The following is a 21,188-nucleotide window of genomic DNA, read 5'->3' as shown; positions in this document are numbered from 1 at the left end:
CAGTGCAGCAAGGCAAAGCCGACAGCCTGGAACCACAGTACTTGCTTTTGGCTTCTTTTGGACCATGTCCTTCCAGTGCTCTGAAAGTCCTTTTTATCCCAGAATCAATGCAGCCCCTGCCAAGCAGGAAATGCTGCAGGAACTACTGAGCTGTCGTTTACCCGTTAGATGAGATAAAAACACCTCAGTGCACTCAGATTCTAGTCCAGGCATGGCATTTAATGAATGGTCTTGTCATTTTTCACTTTGGTGCTAGTAATTTGGCTGTCTTAACATGCAGGTGGCTTACTACAAGTGGGTAACTAAAAGCCTTTCAGATCTCCCGACCCTGCCACATCCAGCTCCCAAATATTAGAAACTGCATCTAGTGTCTGAAGCAGCCTAATCACATCAAAGAAAGCACAAAAACATCTCTCATGTATTACATGGCCTTGAATCAGAGGGAAGGACACCACACGGGCATGGCAGTGTACACACTTTCTGTGAGACTCATGGCGCTCCCTAGATTTATTTTGACGTTATACATCAATCTCAGACTGTGCAACAAAGGGGGAGTGTGAAAGGAGAGGATACGTCTTAGGCAAGAAAATTAAATAAAATTAGTGGCAACATCAATCAGCCAGGTCAGCGCTGCCAGCGGAGTAGAAAACAGCCAGCAGAGATGGGCAACACCAGTTCTTTTTAAAAACAGCATGAACTTAAACCCAGCACAGCCCCTGTGTCTTAATTTTATGCTCCCTGGAATAGGCACAGCTGGCTCAGCTCTCTTCTGAGGTATTGACAGCTTTATAGGCAAAGGCTTGTCATTTCTCATTTGATCTCCTCCAGCCTCCCTACCTGGCATATATTCTCCAACAATGTTCAGAGCGCTGGTAAAAGGCGCTTTACAATTGCACTAAATGCTTTTTTTATAGCTGCTTCAAAGCTGTTCAGAATTTTTTCTCAGTATTACCATTATCTGGGCTTTTCTGTTCTTCCCCAAAATTGTTCAATTTCACAGTTACGTGTGTTAGGAAGAATCAGAAAGCAAGCGTGTATTTTAGGCTGGCAAAACTGAAAATCCTTCTGCCGTCTCCCCCTGTAAGTTACCGTAACAGCTTCTGCCTTCAGGAAATTCAGCCAGCTTTCCCATTTCAATTTAAGGTCACATTTTGTTCCAAGATACTTGCAAACAAATACTATGATGTAGAGGAATGAGGTGATAGCTAAGGGAAAGAATTTGGTGCCTAGGATTTGTTAATTAAAAAGAAATCAACCACAAAGTCTAATCTCAAAAGAAATGTAACTTATTTTGAAACTCCAGTTAAAAAAAACACAACACATTAACTTTAAATATGCTGGTGAGATGTTTTATTTTCTTAAATACAGCAGAACCGAATCCTACAAAGGTGAAAGTGATCTATTTCCCTTGCTCAGCAGAGCAAGAAAGTAAACAACAAGCAAAACAAACAAGCAGTCAGATATTAAGTTCTCCCAGAGTTAGAAAATGCAAGATGTCACTAGTACCAGGAAAAAGGTTTAACCCTCTTTTCTTCGCACACTGGCAATTGTCCAGACAACAGAAGGTGATCTGTGCCCATTATTACATTGGAAGGCAAAAAACCTCAGAGTCTCTCCTGTGACCTCCATTGCTGGCTCTTTGGGACAGAGACTGGGTGGCACAGCAGCCTTGTGGCACACCACGCAATTTAACCCCTTCTGTGAAGCTGTGCAGCCTTTTGGCATCTCATCCCCCTGCAAGAAGAGAGCTTAAAAATTCTCCTGCCTAGCCCCTCCTTCCCTAAGCATAAGGAAAGATTTAACCTCCCCCTTGTACCAGTATACATGAATTTACTTCAGAGCCTCCAACAAGCTTTATATAAGCTTATTTGCTGACTTAGCCTTTTTAATGCTGGGACACTGTGAAGCATTTCGACTGTACCAAGCAGGGGTGGGTACCCACTCTATTCTTGGTAGCCCAGGCACGCAGCCATTCTCTGGGCAAAATACACATCTTCTGCTCTCATCCAAAATCCTGCTGGGGAAGACATATAATAAACACTTCAAGGGGAGTGACCTGGAGCAATTAATGCCTTCCAGGATATGCTGTAATTAGAAGGAAATAGAATCTGCTCTATTTAGAGCTCAGGAGCAGGAGCAAGGTTTTCTGTATCACTTCAAGCCTTTCTTCATCTCTCTGCATCAACCTGCTCACCTTAGGGGAGGGCACGCTGCCCACCTGGGACACAGTGCTGTTACCAGCCCTGCTTGCTTCCCATCCCCTGCTGTGAGGTGCAGTGGAAAAGCAAGCACAAGTTGTTCTTTACTTTTCCAGTTTTCACCTGCCCCTGCTGCCTCCCATCCCTGAAGCTTCACATTTCTCTCCTCACTAAAGCCACATTAATAGCCATGCCATTCTCCTGCAGGAGGCTCTAACAGCAAACCTCAGCAGACTCCTAGAGGGCAGAGGAAAACAAAGCTATATTGAATTTGATTAAGGGGCCAGAATAACCTTTAACAAAGCCACCTGGGGCAAGGAAACAGACAGCTCTCCAGCTGAAAGCCCACGCAGGTTTCCTCATAACCCAAGGGCTCCTTGCTTGAGCAGAATAGCAACCTAGGAGCTAGCATGCAGAAAGATGGTCACAGCCTTCCATTTGTGTGAGGGGTGACTACGAGCTCCCAGCGAGGAAGGAGAAAGGACTACATCTCTTGGAGATTATTCACATTATTTAAGCTGGGCTTCTGTACAGCGCAGCTTAGAGAACCCCTTTATCTCTGTGTTAAGCTCATCAACCCAGATCCTAAGCAGAGGGCAAATACCCTTCTGGATGGGATGGAAAATCTGCAGAAATACAGAAAAGTAGATGTCATGAGCACAGTCAAACCTCACCTTTTGAAGCTGTTTACTGGGATGGAAGGATAAGAAGGCTAAAGCTCAGGAGAATCAGGAGGTTGGTGACAAGGTACAGGAGATTTTGTCTCATTTCTGCCTGTTTTAAAGGTATGACCTGAGCCCAGATAAGTGACTTCCAAGCCCTTGTTATGCAGGGTTTGAGGGGCGCACATCAGAGCACAATAACAGCCAGCAGGACAGGTACCCCCCACTACCCAAGGCAGATACAGAGAGTAGCTCAGGGATGGCAGCCAGAAGTCCAGCTCCTCAGAGGAGTTTATAGTGATGAAGCCAGTCCAACACCAAACCAGGAAGTCAGTCCATAGGTCAAGGTCTGCTGATGGCAACCATCATATGACACCATCCAGTGGCAGCTCCATGGCAGAAGAGAACTAAGGTCGGGTCAGAAAGACAGTTTATGGGTTGCAGCCCAAAGCAACAGGGACTCTAATCAGGCACAGTAAGCCAGAAACCAGTGTTCCCATCTCATAGCTCAGGCAGGTACTGAGGGCCCCAGGCTGAGCTTAAATAGAGCTCCTGGGCCGTGGGAGTACCCTCATGGCCCTGACAACATACATCTCCCTGCTTGCAGAGCGACTTGAGAAACTGTCCAGAGGGGAGTTTTTACTGCACGCTGAAAAAAGTATCTTATCTTCACTGAGAAGAACCCAGAGGTGATGTATGGGTTACACTTTTTTTCATTAAACTGAAAAGCCCAATACTTTCTCCAGAGAACCTCCTGGTTTCTTAACAGCTGGCTAAACTGGGACGTGGGTTTCTCCAGAGCAGGGGGAACAGCCTGTTTCTGAAGAAGGCTGGTGTCTGTTGACTCTGAGGAGAGCTGTCACTGGCTTATGGGGACTACTGGCACTCATACGTATGTGTTTCCATGTGGTTTGATGGGACTGAAGATCCTCACTGTCTTTTACGCAGGACACATCTCCCTGAGTACTAGATAACCCAGAGAAGAAACTTGGCACCTCCCCTAGGTTCCCCCCACAGGTTCACCTCACCTTTAGAGGAAAGTGACTTGCAAGATAAGCATAAAGGAGCACAACCCCCTTCCAAGGAGCTTTTGCTCTGAAGATGCAGAGCTCAGCAGACCCTTCAGACTCCTCACAGACTTTAAGTAGTGGCGAAGGAGCATGCTGGATGGCTGGAGTTGTTGGCAGACCAGTGCTCCCTGATAATGGAGACATTAAATCAGTCATGGCGGCAAGAACTGCATAATAGATGCAAAATACGGCAGAAGCCTGATCCAATTTTGGCTCTGCCTTGCTAAGTAGAAAAGTATTTTAGGAGATGGAAAAATACTAGGAAGTTCAGAGTGCATCCTCCCTGCAGCACAGCATGAGGGGTAGCTGTCTGCAGTTACTCGCCTGTATCTGTAGATACACATCCTCTGTAGACATATTCCCATACTGTCTTCACAGCTCAGAGATCACATGCTGGAATTCGGGTACTCAGGTCAGTTGAGGTCAACAAGAACAGAGCCATAAGCACCTGAAATGGCCCTCCTGGTTGAACTGCAGCTGCTTGGCCTCCTCTAGGACAGGAAGATGACACTATCCAACACAACTGCTACATCTTGAGCACCATTACACTGGGAAAGTTATGTCAACCAGTTTCCAGACAGCTCTTTAGTAAACACTCAGGAGATGGACAGAGCAGGTTCCAGCCAAGGTCTGGCATGGGAGGAAGTGAAATGCTGCCAGTCCAGAAATGCTAGAAATGCTAATTTTTCCAAGCAGCTTTGGCATTAATTTGAGGAAAAAATAATGTACTACTGGAGGTAGAACTTCCCCTACTCAAGGGGCATCTGCCATTTAACAAGCAGGCTCAGAAACAGCTGCTGGCACATTGGACAGGACCCAGGACTTGCAGATGTAGCGTGTTGGTTTATGATCACAATAAAGACAGAAGCTGTTAAGACTCTAAACCCCATCAGTAGGTAGGAAAGAGCTTGCAGAAGGGAAGGGGTCTTGTCTCCCCATTTTTCCATATCACATACCCTCACATATTAGCTTGTTATCTGTAGGCACCTGCTCACGTACCCCAAACAGGCATGTATGCATTGTTTGTGTGAGTGTGTATATATATATGCTCTGTGCTGGGCTAAGGTCAAATAGTTTTTTATGAGATGCAGCGAGCCATACTATTCTCTCAGGAGTGTGCGCACAGCATGTTCAAATTAAACTGGATCAGGATCTGGCCCATCATGGCCATTTCACATCAAGATGCTCTTCCAAGCCACTCTCACTCAGCATTTGCCAACAACCACAATCCCAAGCGGGGCAGGACCACCAGGAGGGACACTGCTTGGCTTCACACAGCCCTGTCTGCTTTGCAAAGAGCACCCCCATCATCTTCTGCCTGAGCCCAGGCACAGCCTGCTGTAGACAAACCTCAGCTCCCCAAGAGCCTTGCTTTTGCCCCAGGTTGTCAGAGGCGCTGGGCAATGTTCAAATCACAGCAGCGAGAAGCCGAGTGCTCAAGCTTGGCTAAACTCAAGGTTGTCAGGGGAGCAACTCGTCGTTTTGTGAAAGCGCAGCTTGGCTTGCTGATCTCCAGAGCCATCCAGTAAAATCCTTGCTACATTTAGCTGGAACATGCCTCCTGGCAAGGCAGTCACTGTTCGAAGCAGCATCTGTTTTCACCCCTGTCTGCACCCCTGTCCAGACCAGACACCTAATGCTGTCAACAGCCAAAGCTTGCTCCAGGGAGCCAGAAAAGCTCAGTGGCCGTGAGAGGGGGAACATGCCTTCATGGCATTAACACTCCACTGAGCGGCTGATGCCAACATTAGCAAGGACACAGTCGCAAGAATTCATTGCTCTGCTGGATGCTGGCAACGCAACAAGGTGGGAGGGCATAACTGATTCCGTACTGAGGATTCAGGAGGCAGAGCAAGCAAAGTGACAAACAAGTGACTGCAACAATGGCATCTCTCTGTTGCCACTGCTCATACCATGTGCCAAGCGAGGTGGGACCAGAGCACAGGAAGTAGGTGGTTACAGGACAAAACTGAAGGGTGACTGTCAACAGCCCTGTCCAGCAGCAGGGTGAGGAGCTGGGAAAATCAGGAGTCCCACTCCATTTCTGTGTATTCTCTCGTGGTTTGTGGTGACATGCTTGGCCATGTGTTTAACTCTGTGTGGGTCACTACAGGCATAGCAGAGGCTTCACAAGGTTGCAAGTGTTTAGCAAGAATTTTGTATTTGTCCAGTGCAACACAAAGCCTCTTTCTCCTCCCACACCCAATGTTCATCCCCACAACACACAAGTTCAGTTTGCTTGACAAGCTTGTTGCATCCGCCATTACTGCTGGCATTGCTGTCTCAAGGCCAGGACTTTCCCCGGCAAGGTATGTGGGTTCCATCAGAGCTGGGCACAGCTTGCAAGTGTTGGCAATTGCTCTCCCCAGGGATGGCCTCTGCCTGTGGCCTCTGGCAGGAGGAGGGGGAGTGCTAACACCTCTGTGCCCAGCCCAGAGGAACCACACTGGGCCTCACCAGGTGGTGGTTCTAGTCACACAGCAGCTCTGCCCTCCCCAGCAGACACCTGACCCAGGCACACACTCAGGGGGCAAAAGGCTAGCTCTGGCAGGGAAGGCATGCCAGGGAGGTGTCTCTGTGGGCTGCCTGCAGAAAGCCCTGGTAGACAAGAGACCCAGAGGGAAGGGAAAAAACCCCAGCCAAAACAGTTAAACAAATACACAGAAGGGAGCTGGCAGACAGAAAAGGCAACACGCAGAGCCAGTTTCAGGCTGCGAGTCATGTGCTAAGCCCCCAGCAGGATTCAAGCACTGCTAGCTCCTGAGTAACAACCAGGCTGAGAGGACACACACACATCACCATGACAAACTCCACAGTGTCAACAACCAGGGACATGTCTGCTTGGCCAGCAGAGAGTTGCAGCAGCCAGCTCACAAATTCTCTTGAGCACAGGCAGTAGGAGGTTGGAGATGCCTTACAGTCCCATAGTCCAGCTAGGCAAAGCACATTCACTACAGACCTCAGCTGCATCTTGGAAAGAGAGGGTTTACTGCTTCTCCCAGTCTGGAATCCAAGTGGCAGCCAAGACATGAGATCAAAGCTGTCTAACCCAAGAATGAGAGAGGAAGGGAGGTGGGAGATATGTATGGTGACAAGACAGTCTCAAGGTGATACTAACTTATGTATGACAGAGTCCCACAGAGGGATCAGTGCTCCAATAAGCAGGCAAGACAAGGAAGGAGCCACTGCAGTCAGGCCCGGGGTGGGAACTGCAGTGTTCAGGACACTGTCCTGTGGACAACTGTGTCCTGGTATCTATCTACAGTGAGGACATGCAATAGCTGGGAGACCAGCACTGGCAGTTCCCACTAACTTGAAGACCAAACATGGGATGTGTTTGCACCCAAACCCAACCCCACAAACTGCTGAGCAGCTGGTCCAGCATCCAGGTTGCTCACTTATGCTCTTCCTTCCCCCTGTGGCTGCAGGAGATACCAAAAGAGGAAGAAACAGAAAAGTATTAAAAACCAAATGTATTTAAAACACACAGAGTAAGGAAATTGCATGTGAACACCGAGCCCATCCTGCCCTCCCTGCACACCTCCAGCTCAGGGCTTCTTCACTGCTACTCCCAAAAACAGCACCACGGGTGCTTCACCCTCAACAACTGGAGGTGAGAGATGGTGTTCAGTTTAGGTGTCAGCACTACGATCCACCCATAAATTCATATCTGCTGACAGCTGCACAGAGATAACACCCAGTAAGGCAGGGGAAGCCCCTTCCCTAAGGCTTCTGGACACTGCCTCAGCATGTACTGAAGGAGCTTTCACTACCCATACAGATCACCACTAATATTAGAAATAGTTATGTTTTATTTCAGTTCCCCCCTTCCTCTGCCCCGCCTCCAGCCTTGCAGAAACCAAGCAAAGGGTCAACCCATGTGAGCACCTGGGGAAATGTCAAGTGTCAGGCACCAAGGCCTGGAGCTGGTTTGTGGAGAGTTAAGAAGAGTCTCAGTTATCACCCAGCAGGCTGCACGGTCGCCAGAGATGGGAAAAGAGAAACCCTGAGGGTGCTTGCAATCCAAGGGGCATGGATAAGGCAGACAAATGCCTTTCGAATGCTCCCACTTGGTCTCTCCTGTAGATGAGCCCATAACAACTAGTGACAAACAACCAGCAAACCTGCCATCTATGTGGCCAGCAATTCCCTCCCTATTGAGCTTAGCTACAAGGCAAAACAGTGAATGAGGTTGCTAAACAGTCTTGGCTGGGCATTTAACTGCTTAATTCTGTTCTATTTACAAGGTCTTCAGCAGATCAGCACTCCCTTAATCCATAAGGCAGAAAGCAAGCAAGAGAATGTGCAGCTTAGTCCCTCTGGATCATTATTTCTGTAGCGTTCCTGGGAGGGCTGCAAGATGGAGGTCTCATCTCACAGGAGGACATGGTAAACTCAACTGCCAGCCTCAGAACTGCTGGACAATCAGCTTCCGCTTCACATCCCGGCTGAACCTGTTCATCTTGAACACTTCACTGTCGTAAAAGGCAGAGAGGTTGTGGATATTGATCTGCCGAGCCTGGGAGGAGAAGGAGGGAGGGAAGAGGTAAATGTTTATTAAAAAAAAAAATAAAAAAAAAAATCAAGAAGAACCATGTGGTTTTCAATAGCATAAAATTTGACAGTCAGCAAACTCTGCTCAGCAGGAACCAGAACTGCAGTAGCAGGGGAGACTGCAGGTCAGGAGTAAGGAGCATTGGCTGAGCTGAGCAGAGCCAAGAGAGGATGCTGTCTCAGCATCTGCCTGCTCTCAGCTTGTCTTTTTAATTCCACTAGAGCTAGAACATAACTACTGTCCAAAAGCCCCTAATACCTCACCCAGCAGGAGACAGTTTTGTAGGCAACCTCTGACTGGGGGTGGTCACACCAGCAGCACCAAGCCATGCTCTGGAAGTAGTTACTCTGCATATTTGATGCAAGGAGCAGAAAAGCAGCAACCTGGGAATCAAGTACTGCATTAGGGCCAAGCAAGGTCAATGTGTCACACAGAAAGGCAGAGTCAGGAGCATGGCCCCTGGACCATGATGAGGATGCATTGAGGAGGATGAGGAGGGTGAGCTTCAAGAGGGATTGGGAAAGTTCATACAGAGGTTTTTCTGCTTATTGCTTCTTCAAATGCAGGTGCCAAGGAACTTGTGTTCACCTGCAAAGCACCAGTGTACTGCAGGATTTACCACTCCAACCCCAAAGCTTTATGGGGATGGATGAGAACTAAGAGGGAAGAATTTGGCACTCCCAGGGAAAAGAGGAACAGAGACAGATGAGAAAGCCCTGATTCTGGGTTAAACTAACACTAGGTTTTTTTTCTGGTACCATAACTCAGGAAGAAAAGGTACAAGTCTGAGAACACATCTGGTTTTGAGGCTGCAGAGAGAGAGCAGGAACCAACCCCAGAGAAGGCTTGTTATGATAAGCCCATACCTTATCCACCAAGTCCTTCTCTGGCACTTCTATGGTGTCTTGCTGGGCCCCATAGCGGTTTCTCTGGTACATCACCTGCTCTGCAACCAGCTGCTTCAGTATGAACAGCAGCAGTTCATTGTTGTCTCGCTTGAATGAAAGGTAGCGGGAGAATGTCTGGCAGGGAGGATGAAATAAGCCAAGAGGGTCAGGAACCAAGTGATGCACGGTGGTCTCCCGTGCCCAACACCACCCAACCCTCTCCTCCCACAGAGCACAAGGGAACCAAATGACATTGCTGTCACCTGTGCCCTTAAGGGACTTTGGCTTTGCCAAGCTGCCACCTGCACATGCAGTTAAAACACAGCCCTGTGACAGCCACGACACTCCTCTGCTGGCTGCTCTTACACCCACTAAAAAAATCTCTGGAGGGTCTCTCAAGCCTCTCTGGGGCCGCCAGTGCACCGCTGTGGACGTGTGATGCCCACAGGGGAAGCAGCCTTGTGAGGGCTGGCCCCAGGGAAAGCATACAGCAGCTTCCCTTAACCCAGGCTGCCCCATGCCTCTCCAGCAGACGCTCACACTTGGCTGGCTGTTTGCAGCCAAAGAGAGAGGCCACAAGTCGTCCAGACTGAGGGCAGACACTCAGAGTGGATAAATGCCAGGCTGTGGCCAGCCAAGAGCTGATCAGAGCCAGACCCTGCTACTCAGAGAAGCAGACTGTGCACTAAACCACAGTGAGGACTGCCCTGTGGTTAACTGTCCCCTGAGGAGCCGTAGAAAAAATGCAAAGAAACTAACTGCCTGCTCAGGCTCGATCACCTGGCAGCAGCAGCAGGAGTCCTGTGCCAAAATAGCAGGGAAGGCATCAAAAAGGAAGAGAGACGTGGCAGTGCTATCAGTACAGAGGCTCAGGGTATACTTCCTTCTCAGCCCAAACGATAACATTGCCCCACCATATACTAATGAAGGGAAGTCATGTAGTGGTGCCTTCAGCCTCACAGTAACCCATTTACATAGGCTCAGCACCTGACTCTGCTGGACAGACCCCTGCAGAGCCCAGAAAAGTATCTTCCCACGGCTAGGACAGTGCCAGGAGGACACAGTGAAACCCACAGGGTCTGGGGTACAGCTACAGCCCTTGGCTCAGCCAGTGCCCACCTTCCGCATGCTCCGCATGACGCTGAACTTCTGCGTGTCAATAAAGCTCTCCAGCATCACCCGGATGGCCATGTTGACATCATCTTCCACCACATAGTCCCGCAGGTGCATGCGGGCATGAGCCTCGGCCATCCGGATCATGGACTCAATGTGACGCACTGTGATGGGGATGCTGCCAGTTGCCTAAGGGGGGAGAGAAGTCAACTCCTTACTGAAGGATAAAAGACATGGGGCAAGACAGGTGCCTTCTGTCCCGGGACCTACTTCACACTGTAGGGAGCAACTCCTGGACCTTTAAGGACTCTCAGGCTAAGGAGGCTGTGCCACCTGCTGGCATGTCCAGCACAGAGTGGTAGAGGCTCCCATGTTCAACATGTTTATTCAGCAGGGTACAAGGGGATGCTATGTGGGGTGCCTCTTTGCCATTTTTTTAGTGCTTTTCCAGGAACAGCAATCCTGTTTCCTCCAGAAACTTTTTGGAGGAGTTAAAGCCAATTAAAATAGACAACATATAGCTTTCCCAAGCTCCAACAATCTTCCTCTGACTTCCAACAAATTCACCAGCCACTTGGTGATGAAATGAGCCTGAGAGATCCCACAGACAAAAGAGAAGGGCATTTCTACACAGAATGGCTCCCTGTAATGTACCAGGAGCACATAGGTCTGAGTAAATGCAAACATCTCCTGTGGGCCCACCAGACTGGGTAATAAGAGGACTTTGCCACGGCAGGCACTAGGACGTGTGTCCAGTCCATCAGTCCACAGATGACCAACAGGCAAGACTCTGCATTTACATCAGGAATTATCTGATCAGCAGACACTGCAGGATCTGCCTGTCTTTCACAAAACAGTGGCACAGACTTTTGTAACATGAACAGCAAGAATGTGTCACCATATGCTGGGGCAGTCTCGGGCTGATTTGCAGTCTAGATGCTCCTTCCCCACCTTTCCTCAGTATTCTCACCATAGACTCTTTCCTGAGGTCGCTGTACATCCGGGCCACCTTGTCCTGGTCCATCTGGTTGAGTTTGGGGTGAACCTTCTCTTTGGCATAGATGATGTATTTCCTCAGGATCTCCTGGGGAATGGGTTCAACCCCGTATGTGTTGGGAAGAACGACCTCATTGGCGTCCCCATCCACTGCCTCTTTGCTACCTGGGTGGTGCTTGACATGGCTGCCAACAACGAACCGGGCAAGCATTTCATCCTAGAAGAGAGCAGTGGAATGACAGACACTGAAGACACTCACTGGACAGCAAAACTCAGCAGGCAACTGCAGCTGAGCATCCCAACAGCAGCACCACAAGCCCAGCACAAGCTCAGATTCATAGCACAGCTTGTACCTGCACTGGGTCCACTGTGTCTCTCACCACACACAGGATATCAAATCGAGAGATGATGGGCTCTGTCAGGTCTACATTCTCCGAGAAAGTCAATGATGGGTCATATCGCCCACCTGGACCACAGAGACAAACACTGAAGTCAAACACAGGCTCCAAGGCTGAAGCTTTGAAGCAAGCATAGACCTCCAGCACTTCGCTGGAGACTTTACTGCTCGCTTGATCTCTGCTCGAGACTGGAGGAACCAGGCAGAGGGAGTGGAAGCTGTGCCACAGTCCTCATGACCACTGAGGCCAGAAGCCTGACATGGTCCTGTGGTCTCTCAGCACTTACCTATTGGATTGGCAGCAGCAATAACAGTGCAGCGGGCTTGCAAGGATGTGACAATGCCTGCTTTGGAGATCGAAATGCTTTGCTGTTCCATGGCTTCATGGATGCTGGTCCTATCCTGATCATTCATCTAAAAGAAAGCAAGAATGACTTAAACTGAATCTATGTCTATGTCCATTGCCCAACACACCAAGGAGAATAGGGTCCTGATGCTCTGAAAAGGCAGCAAACTGCACTATGGACCAGCATGGGCCTAAGCAAACTGCCGGAACCTTTCTCAACTGGGAGACAGCACCATGATTTATAGTGCCTCCTCATAGTAGAGGTTACAGCTGGTCCCCCACAGCTAATCCTTCCTACAGAGATGAAGCTGGGCCTCACCTTGTCGAATTCGTCAATCAGGCAGACACCTCTGTCAGCCAGCACAAGGGCTCCTGCCTCCAAAGTCCACTCCTTGCTGACCGGGTGCCTCTGGACATAGGCTGTGAGGCCCACAGCAGAAGCACCCTGGCCAGTGGTGAAGATCGCTCTGCTAGATGCCTTCTCTATGTATTTAAGAAACTGTGATTTCGCAGTACCAGGGTCCCCGCACAGAAGCACGTTGATGTCACCACGGACTTTATGTTTGCCACCTACAACAGTAATGGGAGAGACACATTGGCAGCTGAGTGCATGGCTTGGTACCAACCCTGCCCTGAACACCACAAAGCTGAAGGGAAGGCAAACAACAGGCAGGGAAACCACTTTACAGGGAAGTTGAGGGAAGAAGACAGACAGCTTTGGAGGCGGTCACATATGTAAACCAGCATTTCTAACCTTGCTGAATACATCTTTCTAAGGAGATGATAACAAATCAGGACACCAAAAGGTTAAACCTCTGAAGGGACATCAAACCTGACCTCCTAGAGGAGGAGGGATAAAAACTGCCCAAGTTTGCAGCAGGAGCTGCTTTCAGTCTTAGCATTTCTACTGTCACACTAGAGCTTTCAGCATGATAAAAGCAGCCACTTCCACCACAGATATCCCTCAGTCTATTAACTCATCTGTCACCAAGACACACAGACAACTCTAACCACTCTCATTGCAATAGCACAGACAAGACCAGACCCATTTGCCTTCAGCTGAGTGAAGCAGCCCCAAGTGACACAAGTGACACTCACCTGGGTTTTTGGGCTCTCCACCAAAGAGAGCTAAAGCCAAGCCCCTCTTGATATCTTCATGCCCGTAAATAGATGGGGCAATGCTGGCAAAAATCTGAAAGAAAAATCAGGAGTTGTCCAGGGAATACCATTTCCCATTCTGGATAGAATTTGGTATGAAGATCATCAAGGGGCTGAATATACGGTTACCCTTTTCATACTGGACTTTTTCAAAGGTAACACCCCAAGTCCCCTAAAGGTACTTCAAAAAAGCGGTGCTTTTGGGGCATGGCAGATTGTGTAGTCTGGTGCTGGAAGCTGCTGCCACTGCCTCCACACTCCTGCTGTACACAGAGTACATTGCAGTGGCTGTTATCAGCTGTTGTAAACCTGGAGACCTTGATTTGAGACTTACTCACTGCACAGGATAGTAGTTGAATGGGCTATGCCGCACATGAATTATCATGGTCAAATATGATGAACAACTGGCTTAGTTTCTCAGGGGTATTGTGATAATAGCCTGATACTGGAGACTACTGATGTTAAAACAGTCCTGGCTCAACTGAAGCTGCTCCACCTGCTGGGAACAGCAGTCAATATAAAAACAGCATGACCAAGGCAAGGGTGAGGCCCCTCTATTATAGACCTTAAACCTGACCCCAGTGAGGCTGAACAAGTATTGGATTCAGGTCTTAGCATGCAGTAAGAAGCAAAGCTAAGATCTCTACCACAGCTTAAGCTAAATAATAACATCCTGCTAAGGGGACTGGAGATGCAAGCACTGGCCCCTTAGAAAACTTCCCCTGCTTTGCTTTCAAGATACACAGAGAGAAAACAATGTTCAGATATAAGCAACATCTGAGTGTCTCTCACACATCTTCCAGCCTTTTTGTGATGTGGAAGACAGAAGTGGAGAAGCAGAAAATTTGACCTCCAAAAGTAAAGGAAAGTTTCTTACTTACTTCCCTCCTATAGCTCACTCTCATCAACAGCTGTCTGAGAGCTATAGATGACCAGAAGACCACTCAGAAGGATTTCTAGAAGTCTCTTTAACCACTGTTTAGCCAGCTGACAACCTTTCCTCACTTTCTGATCCAGCTGCCATGTGATGGCAAGCTATCAACAGGAAAAGATGGGATGTTTGAGGCTGACCCACCTTCTCCCCAATTTGCTCATCCTTGGACAGACCCACAATCACTTTCACATCTTCATCAGTCAGTTCTCCAATAGCCAGCTTGTTATCCTTCTTGGCAATATGGTTGGCCAGGATCACAGTTGCAAATACTGGGAACCCGTTGGCAGTGTTCAAGGAGCCATCATAGTTGTTGTGGTAGATCCCTGTTAGCTCCTGGGAACGAGGAGATGGTATGTCAGTGCCTGCACAGTACAAAACAGACCCTTCTCACCCCATACTTGAGTTCAACAATGTACTCACAATCTCATCCCCTGGCTTGCAGCTGTCAACCAGATCGGCAAGGAGAATGGCATCCTTGGAACGGGGCAGCCTGCCGGCAGCTACCTTCCCAGGGCTCTCCTGGATTTTGATGCGCTGATAGTTCTGATAGACTGTCTGCAGCAACAAAATAAAAGTTACCCAGCAAGTCTGGCGGGCATCAACACGGCTGATGCTTTTTAAAGGCACCTCACCAGAAGGTCCATTCAAAGATTTACTATATTTTGGTTAGGAAACTATGGGCATGGGAGGATGGAAGTTGTGAGGACCAATTCCTGTGTGTGACAGACAACAATGGGGACAGGAAAGCACTTTGCCACATCCCACCACTGTGTTTCAGCCACCACAGTGTCTGTCCACATACACTGGACCAGTTCCTGGTAGGAGGATGCTCCTCTTGTGACGGTTAAAGATACCAAAGAAAAGGATGAAAGTCAGAAGCTCCACAACAATGATTTTGCTACTGTCCTCTAGTTTCCTTAGTGGGCAGATCAAGAAATACTGACCTAAATTGGGAAGGAGGAAAGCTGGACAGTTTGTGTCTGCATTTCTACAATATGGATAGGTAACTATGTACCAGAGGTGATTGTGGCAAAAGATTCAGCCCAAATGCTTACAATGAGGCAGCAAATGACTTTAGGCTGCTAAATTGGGCAGATTCAGGTCAAGAGCTCAATTAGACAAGATCTATCTTCACAGACCCCTGGATAAGGCAGGAGACCCCTCTTCTGGGACCAAGCCTGTTCAAAGGGTGGGAGCCGAGGTGGAGCCAGGAGGAACAGGCACTGCAGCAGCCTGGGCAAGACAAACTGTCCTGTTCAAGCAAGCACATCTCTTACCTCTTCCATGTTGATTTCAAAGGGGCCAAGAGACTGACACTCTGGACAGGAACCGGGTTTCACCTCCTGGTTTTGGGACTGGAAAAAGGGTCCCAGGACAAAGCTGCACTTGCTGCAGTTGTATTTGACCATGCTGAGCTGAGGCAGGACCCCTGTGCAACTCGTCACCACTCCGCTGGTTCGGATCAACTGATTCAGGTGCAGTTGCCTGAGGAAAGACAGAGAGATGCTGGATGCCTGCAGGGCACAGAAGGCAGAACACCCTACAGAAATATTCTTGCTACAAGGCACAACTCCCAGAGGCCTAGTAAGATACAGTTATCTGTAGGAGTTTTCTTCCAGGGTTTGTATTTTACCTTTCAGGACACTGGAAGTTCATCCTTAATGTGACTTTTTTTTTCCCCTGTAATAAGCTCAGTCACCCAGTTGGACTCATCCGAGCTTTAGCTTGCAGGCTAGTTCTCCTGAGCATCCCAAAGCCTGCTGCAGGCCCCGCAGCCACTGCTGGCAATTCTGCTGCTTACCTAAGTGACCGCAACTCTTCCACCAGAGGGAGGTGGGAGATACGGACATGGATCTCCTGAGCAATGCGATCATATTTGGGGTACATGGCCAACACCACTTCCTTGGCTGCTTCATCAAAGATCTTCAGCATTTCTGCTGGGGCCTCAGGCAGAAAGTAGGCAAGGACATGCTCCTGGGCTGCCAGATCCTCGTAGTTCACCACCAGACTCTCTCTGTTCTCTTAAGAAAAAGATGGCGTGAATTTTACTTTCAACCTGCTCACTCCTCAAGCAGTCTGCAAGATAGCCAGAACAGACAAGCCTGTATCCTGCAGGCTGCAGTTTGCAGATGCCTGCACCTTCCCTGAAAAATGTTTAGGGGTCAAAAATTTGAAAATGGGCGGTAAACTCTCTTTAATTTTTTTCTCTGACAAATTCTTCATCAGTACCAAGCTTGTGATTGTTGCTCTGCAGTTCAGCACAGACACTTCCCAGGCTCAGTGTTCTCGAGACTCAAAAGCCTCAGCCCAACACACAACTCTCCCACAGACCTCCAGGAAACAGAAGTTAATAGGAGACAACCATGCTGAATGGCTGGCAAAATCCTCTGCCTTATGTTCCTGCCGAGGGACAAGACAAATGCCTTTTATTTCCTAGCTGTATAACATTGACCCTGATCCACTATTCAAGCTTCTGGAGCTTCTGCCTCAATACAAGAAAGAAATATGAGTAGCTGCAGTTCCATGAGTTGCTCCTATATGTGACAATTTCTGCTTTTAAAATTTATCAATGTCAGCCCTAATAACTGCTTCTTCTGGCAGTGCATAGTCAGAATACAAGGCTGCAACACTGACATGGTTTTCAAAGTCACAAGGTCTATTTGTCTCCCCTCACTGGATAATCAAGTTTCCAGTGTGAGAAAGTAACTGGCACAGACAGCAAACAATTGTTGTCTCTTTCAGACCACAAGCTTGCAGACCACTGTCTGCTGCCCCACATATTCTTTTGCTAGCATTTCTACGTTATGAATATTAATGAGTAGCAGATGCCAGCGGCCTTCTAATTAGTCAGCCAGAATCAAAGAAGATAGTAGACATGTTTCCATTATTCATTTATCTCCATCAGCATCAGAGTTTCTTAAAGTGCTGACTCAATGTCTGAGACAAACAGAGCAGGCAGAAAAAATCCACCTATGGACTGGATTGCTGCAAAACACCATGGCCCACATAAAGAGGAGAGAGCCACTAATCACCCAGCCCTACCTTTACACATGTCACTGATCCGCTCCTTGAAGACATTGTGCCCATGGTCATCTACATGGGTCTTCAGGAAGTTCTTGAAGCGGTGGTAGATCTCAAGCCGGGGAGCTGCCATGGAAACCCACTCCCGCACTGAATGCCCTTTCATGTCTTCCAGATTTTCAATGCTCTCAATCATGTCTTCATCTTCGTCTTCCATGCCATCAGCAGCTCGTTCTGCCAGCCGCCTCTTCCGTGAAGGACGGTCTTCGTCTTCATCATCACTATCTAAGGGTTGGGAGGAAAAATTGTTAAAGAGCTGGGATTCCCATTCCCACTCTCTGGATCACAGTTGGATTGCGCAGGATGCGGAAGCAAAGAGGTCAGAGCCTTTGATACACATCAAAAGCCATCTTAGGCCCAGCCTAAATCCAGTTCTAGCCTGGCTCCTACATCTTCCACAATGTAGCTAGACTTTACGGGGGTGAATAAGAAGATTTGTATGCAACAGCACGCAGTTATGTCCATTAATGCACTAAGGGAGAAGGCCAAGGAATGGGCTTCTAAGTGCATCAAAGGCCCTCCCACACAGTCCACAAAAGTCTCTGTAAGAACACCAACAAACTCCACAGCATGTTTGGTAGAATCCCAAACCCTCAATACAGGCCGGGGATCCTGACTTTGTTTCAGCAGTGAACACACAACTAGAACACACCAAGTGAGCTCCTAGGAAGCCCAAATCAAAGGGATCATGCACTGGAGAGTCTAGCCAAGGCCACAGCCAGAGATTTCACTAAGAGCCCAAATACAGTGGCGCTCTAGCGACAACCCTGTTAATCTGAGGGTGAGAGTCCAGCTCCCCCACAAGGGCTGGGTTACAGTCAACCACACAGGTATCAGCAGCCCACTTGGTATGGCCCATCTTCACCTACCGTAAAGCAGTCCCCTCCTCATGCGGCCCATGCCCTGCTCCAGCTCGCGGTCTCGCTGCCTCATTACTCGCTCTGCAGCTTCCCGCTGGCTAGCCGTCAGCTCCTCCACATCTTCGTCGTCCAAGGCCAGACCCTCTGCTTCATAGACATCCAGCTCGGGGATGGGGCGGTAGTCCCTAGCACACACACATAGCACTGAGTCAGGCAGGCTCCAGAAAGCGTTTCTCTAGCCCTTCTCTGGCTATTGCTGGGTAGGTGTCAGGACAGTTGTTCTGCTGCAAGACTGAACACACTGAGCAGGAAGGAACTTGACAATGGAAGATGCCCTGCAGCACAAAGGGCATATGAATGCCAACATTCAAGCCTTTGTATGTAAAGTTCACCAGCTTGCCAACAAGCCTGGTCAAGTAAAGAAAGAGTTTAAAAGTTTATGCCTGCAGGAGTAAGGAGCTGGGCTGGATGCACACCATGCATCCAGGGAGATCCTGATTTACTCACACTGGATCACGATGGAACTTCGCATCCAGCTTGCAATTTGCTCAGTTCTTCCAGGAATCAAACGACACCATGCCCTGACCTTTCTCCACTGTCCAGCAGCTCTTCGACCCCTCACCACAGCCACCAGCACAGCAGAAGGACCCCACCATGGCTGAGAGCCCCCCCACCCCGTCACTAGCTGCGCTGACATCCCCTTAGCAAAATCCTGTCCCCAGATGCAACACACCAGAAACTGGCTCCCACCGGTTTCCTTACCTTTCCATCCCTTCCCCGATGAGCTCTTCTCCTTCCTCCTCTTCTTCGGGGAGCCCCTCGGTCCCCAGGAGCCCTTCGGACTCATCCTCGAAGGGGGGCAGGTCCCGGCCGGGGCTGGAGGTGAAGGCATCGCCCCGGCGGGAGCTGCGCAGGGGGCTGGTAGCCGCCGCCTGCGACTCGGAGGAGTCCTGCAAGGACAGGAGGGAGCGAATGAGGCGGGGGAGCAGGGGCAACCCCCTGCCCGGCACCGGGAATCAGTGCTTCCAGGAGCCCCTGCCATGGGCGGGGCGGTCGGAAGGAGGCCATGGGTCACGGATCAGCCATACGTCCTATTTCCCGAAGGGGGAAAGGTTAAAATAATTATCCCTCCTTGCAAATGACAACAGAAACGCAAAGGCGGGAGGGGGGGGACACATCCTCCGCGCCCAGAGCAGCCGGAGCGGAGGGCAAGGGCTCCGGTGTCCCCCCTTCCCGGCTCTCCCTTCCAGTGGGGAGCACGTGTGAAATGTCCCACGGCATTCGGGGTGTCCCCGGCGAGCGCACCCCCACGTACCCCTCCCCCCCCAAGTCCCCTCTGGACCCCGCGCGATCGAGACCGCAGTGCCAAGAGGCCCGCGGCGGGGAGGAACGGGGGCCCGCGCCCCGCGGGGTCGGCGCCCCACCGCCCCGGTCCCCTCCGGCCTGGCCCCGCCGCTCACCGCCATCCCGCCGCCGCTCCCGCTCCAGCCGGATTCCGCGCGAAAACAGACCCACGTGGCCAGCAAAAGCGCGCGAAAGCGCGTGACTAATAGGTAGCCTTCGGGGCGGGACACGCCCCCTTCATGAATATGCACGAGGCAGCGGGCAGGCGGTGCGGCCACCCCCGGGCACGGCCGAGAGGGCTCGGGCGCCTGGTGGGCAGCGGTGGCAAAGTTTGCCGAACATCTGGGCATCTCCCTCTGGGATCGGGGGCTCCCTTCCTCGGGAAGCCCAGCGACGGCAGAGATCCCGCTGCGAGTTCCTGTGCCCGTTCTCAAGCCTGCCTCTGCCACAGCTAAAATCAAGTCTGGCTTGGCCAGGTTTACCACTGACCCACGGAAGAGCTGCTTGAATCATCTTTATTCTGGTTTGCACTAAAACTACAAAGAGTGGGAGCGGGGTTCTGGTGTTTGGGAGTTTTTTTGCTTGAGTCTGTACGCAATAACAGTAACAGGGAGCTAATCGGAGCAGCTCTGAAGAACAGAGACATCTGTCTGCAGCTGCTCGGTGCAGTGAGTGATGCTGTTTAGGAGAGGAAATGAAGAAAAGCACCTGTCCCATAGAAACTGGAAACAGATTTCAGAGAGACAAAACATAGCAACAGGCTGAAGTCTGGCAAGGGGGTGAAACACTTCCATTCCAGGCCACAGGCTCTATCATAAGGGTAGGAGGCTTAGATTTTGGAGAGCTGTCTTATCTGAAGGGTTTCTCACCACTGTTTAGTATCGGGCTGTTTCTGCTCTTGGCTGCAGTCAGATGTAGGACAGTAACCCTGAAACAGGAGATGCCAGAAGCAAAAGTGACTGAAGAGGCAGTTGACAATCATAGACCTGAAATGCCTCTTCCAGGAGCCCAGCTGGGTGACTCAGCCTGGTATGAATATAGCAAAGCAGGAGCATCATGATATAAATAGAAAAGTGGCTCATCCTCATCTCTGCAACACACGATGGGGAGCTGGCTGCTGCTTGGAGTGAAACAGGCACGGGGACCCCCAGAAATATCCCTACCTGCAGGCTACTAGGGACCACCGTGGCTTAAAGGAAGGCGGCCCAGGACCTCCATAAGGTGGTTCTGTGTGACAAGGCCCAGGTGACACACTGTGATGGACTGTTCTCGCCACAGGGTGCCACTGTCTCTCCAGGCACTGGACAGCCAGATGGACAGCTTTTCTGTCTGTCCTTCCCAGAAGACCACAGACAATGTCCATGTTTTCACTGCTTTCTTTGGGTTCCAGCTGCAAGCAGTCCTGTGATTGAGCCAGGGTGCTCCATCTCTTTGAGAGGAGCTGAGGTTGGGCAGCTAAAACCAACCCTAAAATCAGATGGCCGCCATGCATGGGATGGCTTCCTTCTGCTGTGCTAGAGACCATGTACTAGAGCATGCGAGAGGGCTGAGATGCAGACGGCCCGCACAGAGCTCAATGGGGTGAGT

The 21,188-nt window shown here is 49.8% G+C and overlaps 1 protein-coding gene across 1 annotated transcript; it reads right to left on the bottom strand.

The window, feature by feature from the left end:
* Positions 1-7,388: 7,388 nt before the first annotated feature.
* MCM2 (minichromosome maintenance complex component 2) lies at positions 7,389-19,845 on the bottom strand. The gene is made up of 16 exons (XM_064453747.1): positions 19,718-19,845; positions 19,020-19,207; positions 18,267-18,442; positions 17,359-17,622; positions 16,118-16,337; positions 15,594-15,801; positions 14,737-14,871; positions 14,458-14,649; positions 13,323-13,416; positions 12,544-12,794; positions 12,166-12,292; positions 11,835-11,947; positions 11,456-11,698; positions 10,492-10,674; positions 9,352-9,507; positions 7,389-8,449 (listed from the first exon to the last, which is right to left on the bottom strand). The coding sequence occupies exons 1-16, from the start codon at positions 19,721-19,723 to the stop codon at positions 8,339-8,341; spliced, it is 2,667 nt and encodes an 888-aa protein (XP_064309817.1). The 5' UTR covers positions 19,724-19,845; the 3' UTR covers positions 7,389-8,338.
* Positions 19,846-21,188: the final 1,343 nt, after the last annotated feature.

Source organism: Phalacrocorax carbo, chromosome 6 (assembly GCF_963921805.1).
Source record: "Phalacrocorax carbo chromosome 6, bPhaCar2.1, whole genome shotgun sequence".
NCBI lineage: Eukaryota > Metazoa > Chordata > Aves > Suliformes > Phalacrocoracidae > Phalacrocorax > Phalacrocorax carbo.
The sequence above is the reverse complement of the archived record's forward strand: the minus strand, read 5'-3'. Positions and strand labels throughout refer to the sequence as shown.

Excerpts from the sequence above, each read along its gene's own strand:
- MCM2 (XM_064453747.1), bottom strand. Across the intron at positions 14,650-14,736 it reads GCAAGCCAGGGGATGAGATT|GAGCTAACAGGGATCTACCA; the intron begins GTGAGTACATTG and ends CCTCGTTCCCAG. Across the intron at positions 12,795-13,322 it reads TGGAGAGCCCAAAAACCCAG|GTGGCAAACATAAAGTCCGT; the intron begins GTGAGTGTCACT and ends TTACTGTTGTAG.